This window comes from Camelina sativa, chromosome 5 (assembly GCF_000633955.1).
Source record: "Camelina sativa cultivar DH55 chromosome 5, Cs, whole genome shotgun sequence".
Taxonomy (NCBI): domain Eukaryota; kingdom Viridiplantae; phylum Streptophyta; class Magnoliopsida; order Brassicales; family Brassicaceae; genus Camelina; species Camelina sativa.
In genome coordinates this window covers 8,128,624-8,134,938 of record NC_025689.1, presented here as the reverse complement: position 1 = coordinate 8,134,938, position 6,315 = coordinate 8,128,624, and the positions used below count along the sequence as shown (strand labels likewise).

Sequence of the window (6,315 nt, the reverse complement as noted above, 5' to 3'; positions counted from 1 at the left end):
TTGTAGAGAATTCAATTGGATTAGTCAAGGAAACGGAACCTAATTATGGAATCATTATGTGTTGACATTGAAACCAGGATGTCCCTCACACCCTCAGAACCTGACCTGCCTGTTTCTGAAGATTTTGGGGAGTACATGCGCGCTCGTTTATCCCAGTCGAAACGACCAGACCATGAACATCTATGTGCCGTCATCGAGGAATTATCAAAAACTCTGGCTGAAGATAATCATGGTCGGACACCTGTTGCTTACTTTGCGGCCACATGCAGTTCACTGAACAGCATCTTGTTGGATGATGGTGAACCGTCTTTGGATGTCATCCAGCCACATGTTGTTATCCTTTCCCTTGTGTTCCCTAAAGTCTCAGCAGGAATACTGAGTAGGAATGGGTTGGCTTTGCGTCTTGTCATTGACGTTCTGGATCTAGAATCAGCCACGCCTGAGTGCTTGATTTCGGGATTGAAGTGTTTGGTTCACCTTCTCACAACTGTTGAGTCCATTATGGGGGACGAATTCTCTAATTGCTGCAGCATCTTGCAGAGATTTGTAATCCATTCAGATGGAAAGGTAAATTAAAATTTTACAGGTGCTGATGATTTGGGTCTCCGTCAGGTTTTGATGATTTTCTTCTTTTAAATCCAGGTAAGAAAGCTAGCAAACTCGGGTCTCCGTGATGTCCTGCTGAAATCCCATGGAACACAGGCCTGGCAATCAGTTAGTGGAGCAATTGCAGCAATGTTCCAGGGACGTTTAGACCTTGCCCATCACTCGGAAGTGGGTTCTTCAGAAGGAGCCAGGGGAGCGAAGCAAGTGCTTTACATTCTGACCACTCTAAAAGAGTGCTTGGCCTTGATGTCTCAGCAGCACATTGCTACTCTGATTGAGGGCTTTCAGGTGCTGATGATTCTGCGCGATCCATACATTACAAGGCCAGTGATAGACTCTTTAAATGCACTTTGTCTCAATCCAACCGCCGACGTTCCAGTTGAGGCGCTGGTCGAAGTGCTATCGCTTGCGGCTGGACTGTTCTCTGGACATGAAACATCTGCTGATACCATGACCTTTACAGCACGTTTGCTGAAAGTTGGGATTACTAGGACTTTTTCCATAAACAGAGATCTTTGTGTGGTTAAACTTCCTAGTGTGTTCAATGGCCTGAAAGGTATGCTGTTGTATCTGCTTCTTCCTGCTTTTTCGGTTTCAGAATTTCTCAAACATACTGCTCTTATCAATGTGGTTTATCCTACCGTTTACATGATTTTTGTGCTTCTTTTGGCAGATATTCTTGCATCTGAACACGAGGAGGCAATCTTTGCAGCAACTGATGCATTGAAGAGTTTGATATTTTCATGCATTGACGAAAGGTTGATCAGAGAAGGTGTCAACGGAATCCGGAATTCAAACTTGAATGCAAGGATGTCTAGTCCAACAGTCATTGAAAAGCTGTGTGCAACGGTTGAGAGCTTGCTTGATTACAGATATCATGCAGTCTGGGATATGGCTTTTCAAATTGTTTCAGCGATGTTCGATAAATTAGGTAACTATTATTTTTACTCTGACTTTTCATTTGTTTCTTCTTGTTGAATATTATTGCTTTCTGAGATTCTGACTCTTGTGCCTTTAGAGAGTTATTTGGACCAGTTGTTTGCTTAGTTGTCCATTTGCTAATCCTTTCACACAATTTTCAGGTGAAGATTCTGCATATTTTCTGAGGAAGACCCTCGAGGACTTATCAGATATGCAAGAATTACCTGATGAAGGCTTTCCTTATCGGAAGCAGGTAACTGTACTATATTTTTCGTGGAGCGTAATGATCATCTGCTGGATTCTAAAATACATTTGATCATCTGCTGGATTCTAAATTACATTAGAAATGAAGTGATGTCATTTGTAATCTCTTATCTTGGCTTCATCATTGACCCGAAGTTCATCTGATGACTATATAGTATTTTGTCTCCATCGTTGCAGAAATATAATAGTCTTTACCATAGAACGTCAGTAATGATATTAGGTTACTTATATGGTGAGTTGTACGAAGAAATGAAATGCTGCGTGCATATGCATCTATGTCGATACGTATTGGCTGCTTTATTTTCATATTGAAGTCTCAAAATGTTTCATCTTTTGGCTACAGTTCCTTTGTAATATTTTTTCTGCTTTTTATTGACTTGGTGTTCGATACATGAAATATTTGTACTATTATGTGGAGGTGCTCTCATATTTAGTTAGAAATGAATGATTCTGTGATTCGAGATGATGCAATCATGTCGATGTATTAGGTCTTGCCTCTGTTAGTCATGTTCTGTAATTTCCTGACTGATGTTATCTTTGTTGGCGATCTCCAGTTGCATGTATGTGTAGGATCAGCCGTTGGTGCTATGGGACCTGAAACATTTTTGAGCGTTGTACGTTTAAACCTTGAAGCTAGTGATCTGTCTGAGGTAAAAGTTTGGCTCTTCCCAATCTTGAAGCAGTACACAGTTGGAGGACGCCTGAGTTTCTTCACAGAGACTATTTTTAGAATGATAGAAACAATGAGCCAAAAAGCTCAACAGGTAATTTTTATTGTTTCCTGCTGTTTGATATATTCTTCTTTTTTTATTTCTTAATATTTGCTAGTTGTTGGTGATGACAGCTCAAGCTACAAGGTCTTCCTGGAGCATCCCGGAGTGTGGATTCTCTCGTATATTCATTATGGGTTTTGTTGCCTTCATTCTGTAATTATCCCTTGGATACTGTGGAGAGTTTTGCCGATCTGGGTCGAATATTATGTGGAGTTCTTCAAACACAGGCTGAGACCCGTGGAATTATATGCGCCAGTTTGAATATTCTGATTCAACAGAATAAGGAAGTTGTTGAGGGGAAAGAAGTATCTATTAATGATGCTAGTCCTGCTGTGCAACGAGCAGTAGCTCGTTATGATTCACAGCATGCAGCAGCCAATTTGAAAGTTTTGCGGTTGTGTGCTCCGAAATTATTGGATCTTTTGTCAAGGATATATCATGAATCTGGCAAAGATGATGGCGGTTCTCTTCAGGTAATTAACAACCTTCGAGGGAAGGGTACACACTTGCCTTACATCATAAAATGATGGGTTGCAATTTAATATCACTTAGTTAAATGTCACCAGAACTTGTTCGTCTTTGTGTTATAATAACTGTTCTTGTCTACTTTCAGTCTGCGATAGGCAACTTGGCTTCCATAGCGGAGAAAAAGACTGTTTCGAAGCTACTTTTCAAGACTCTGAAAGAGCTTTTAGAGGCTACCCAAACTGCCATTGCACAAGATGAAAGCTCTGTTAGTGGGATGGACGTTGATAACACCAGAGACAAAAATTCTTCTTCCAACTTAAGGTACTGTTTTCCAATTTGTGTTTCTAGTTGCTTGGTTGCTACTGCCAAAGTTGACCCTATAATCTGCATTTCATTTCAGGGCAAGGTTGTTTGATCTGTTAGTTTCAATTTTACCTGGTTTGGATGCTCAAGCAGTAGATGCCATATTTAGTTCTCTGAAGCCTGCATTGCAGGTTTGTAAATTGATCTATTGTATTGAACGATTTATTGTTCTTGGTGTGGCTGTGATTTATTCTCTTACATGAAGATGAGTTTTTTATTGTAAGAACGATGGGTATATACTAATATGGATCGTAACTGCAGGATCCTAAGGGCCGAATTCAGAAGAAAGCGTACAAAGTTCTTTCAATTATCTTGAAGGTATTGCTTTCCTTGCCTTAAGATTATAATCTTCGATTAGGGCATGTCTATTGATTCCTTTTGTGCACAGCTGACTGGTTTTATACTGGATGCCATGAGAATATTTTGTTTGTCCATAATATATGCTTAACTTATGTTAAGCAGTACATCAGTGATGTTGTTTCTTAAGGTCCTTGAAAACCAATAAACTCAGCTCTCTCATTTACAAATTAATCTTGACTAATGCGTTTGGTTACAAATGCATCTGTTGCCAGAGTTCTGATGGATTTGTTTCAAAGAATCTCGAGGAGTTGCTTAACCTGATGCACAATCTATGCCATGTCTCTGCCAAGCGCCATAAACTTGATTGTTTATACTTCCTTTTAGCTCATGCATCAAGGACTGTAAGATGCTAAACCTTATATAATTTATTTGTATTATGACTAAATGTATCATGACTATGATGTAGGTTTTAGAATTTTTTGGGGAAAATAGTTATCTTAGATTCTGATGATTTGTTTGCCTGTACAGGATGATTTAAAGGAGAGAAAATACATTGTTTCTTCTTTTCTACCGGAAGTTATACTTGCTTTAAAGGAGGTACGAACCATTGCTTGAAACTGATTGTGTCAAACTATGATCGTATAAGAATCATTATTCAGGTCGCTGTTGTTTCTGCAGGTAAATAAAAAAACAAGAAGCAGAGCCTATGACGTGCTTGTTCAGATTGGTCATGCATATGCAGATGAGGAAAATGGTGGAGACAATGAGCAATTGCATGGGTACTTCAATATGGTATGTATAATCTAATCATTGAAATAATATTCTTTCAGGATCTTAGTTTTTCCTTTTTGCATCAAGATTGATTGTTGACCTCTGCTATAAACGTCGCAGGTGGTTGGTTGCTTAGCTGGGGAAAAACCTCAGATGATTAGTGCTGCTGTCAAGGGTGTAGCTCGTTTGACATATGAGTTCTCCGATCTCATAGCTAGTGCTTACAATTTGCTTCCTTCAACATTTCTTCTCCTCCAGAGAAAAAATAAAGAAATTACAAAAGTTAGTTACCTATCTTCCCTTTCAAGAGGCCACAACTTTATGTTACTTCATGTTAAGCCATTTGTCTCACTTGTTTATCAGTGAGACACAATGAACTGTTTTCCTTTTTCTGAAACATTCAACTAATCTATTTTCGGAAACAGGCAAATTTAGGTTTGTTGAAGGTTTTGGTGGCTAAATCACCCGTTGAAGGACTACACGCAAACTTAAGGAGCATGGTTGAAGGCTTATTAAAGTGGCCAGAAGGAACGAAAAACCTTTTCAAAGCAAAGGTGTGTTTCTAATAACCCATTTTCTGTACAGTATGCCCAACATGACATCGTTGGTGACTAAAATGTGAATTTCAAATCTCACACAACTTGGACGCACACATTTATACTTGTTGAGCTCTTTCTAGTATATATACTTTGTTACTTAGCGGCAGGATATATATAGGATTTGATTCTGCGGATTCTTGCCCCTTTTTGAAGAGTCATGTTGGTATAATTTAGGTGAGGCTTCTGTTGGAGATGCTCATTAAGAAATGTGGCACGGAAGCTGTCAGGTCTGTGATGCCTGAGGAACATATGAAACTCCTGACAAACATCCGAAAGGTTTATAATTTTCAAAGTTGTCTACATTGCAGTACCTCTGTTATCTCTTACACTCATACAATTTCTCTTGGTTCATTTCAGATCAAGGAACGTAAAGAGAAAAAATATGCAGCTGGTTCTGACATAAGTAAATCGCAGCATTCAAAAGATACTTCATCAAAGTACCTTACCAACTCAATCGACAGATGGTCTCATAGAAGTGTCTGAGTGGTCAAGTACTAATTTGTTTTTGATTTGTGTCTTCCAGGGTTAGCCGGTGGAATGATACCAAGATATTTTCTGATTTTGATGATGAATACGAGGACAGCGATGGAGACGACATGGATGCAGAGTCTCATGGCCGTAGCAAGGCATCCTCTTTATTAAAATCTAAGGCATCCGCTTTGAGGTTGGTTGTTTATATACACATTTTGCCAATAATCTTGTCTTGCTATGCTTTTGGATCTATAAACCAACATGTTGGCGACGTATTACAGATCCAAGAAAAGTCGGAACCAGAGTCATCTTGAAGTGGATGAGTCAGATGATGAACCGCTTGACTTAATGGATCAGCACAAAACGAGATTAGCTCTTCGGTCAAGTGAATTTCGCAAACGGGAAGCTGAGTCGGATGAAGAAGCAGAGTTTGATGAGGAAGGGCGGCTAGTCATTCGTGAAGGAGGGAGGGCTAAAAGGAAGGAAATATCTGATGCAGATTCAGATGCCAAAAGTAGCAAAGGTAGCCGTTTCTCTGGAAACTCATCCAGGAAGAACCAAAAGCGGATGAAGACATCAGAGTCTGGATACTCCTACACAGGAAAAGAGTATGCAAGCAAAAAGGCAAGTGGTGATCTTAGGAGGAAAGATAAGGTTGAACCGTATGCATACTGGCCACTTGATCGCAAGATGATGAGCCGTAGACCAGAGCAGCGGGCAGTTGCAGTCAGAGGTATGTCAAGTGTGGTCAAGATGGCAAAGAGGATGGAAGGGAAGAG

The 6,315-nt window shown here is 39.7% G+C and overlaps 1 protein-coding gene across 2 annotated transcripts in view; it reads left to right on the top strand.

The window, feature by feature from the left end:
- LOC104786127 (RRP12-like protein) overlaps positions 1-6,315 on the top strand; it is a 10,766-nt gene that overhangs the window by 3,258 nt on the left and 1,193 nt on the right. Inside the window, exons 4-21 of one of the 2 annotated variants that reach the window (XM_010511461.2) lie at positions 264-567; positions 643-1,162; positions 1,280-1,537; positions 1,689-1,780; positions 2,346-2,555; positions 2,636-3,037; positions 3,178-3,353; positions 3,433-3,526; positions 3,657-3,713; positions 3,968-4,096; positions 4,224-4,292; positions 4,374-4,487; positions 4,587-4,748; positions 4,892-5,020; positions 5,240-5,341; positions 5,423-5,502; positions 5,589-5,729; positions 5,818-6,167. In XM_010511461.2, coding sequence (XP_010509763.1) covers positions 264-567; positions 643-1,162; positions 1,280-1,537; positions 1,689-1,780; positions 2,346-2,555; positions 2,636-3,037; positions 3,178-3,353; positions 3,433-3,526; positions 3,657-3,713; positions 3,968-4,096; positions 4,224-4,292; positions 4,374-4,487; positions 4,587-4,748; positions 4,892-5,020; positions 5,240-5,341; positions 5,423-5,502; positions 5,589-5,729; positions 5,818-6,167 — 3,389 coding nt within the window. Of the gene's footprint in view, positions 1-10; positions 568-642; positions 1,163-1,279; positions 1,538-1,688; positions 1,781-2,345; positions 2,556-2,635; positions 3,038-3,177; positions 3,354-3,432; positions 3,527-3,656; positions 3,714-3,967; positions 4,097-4,223; positions 4,293-4,373; positions 4,488-4,586; positions 4,749-4,891; positions 5,021-5,239; positions 5,342-5,422; positions 5,503-5,588; positions 5,730-5,817; positions 6,191-6,315 lie in introns of those variants that run through there. The other variant, XM_010511463.1, reaches the window with a different exon arrangement.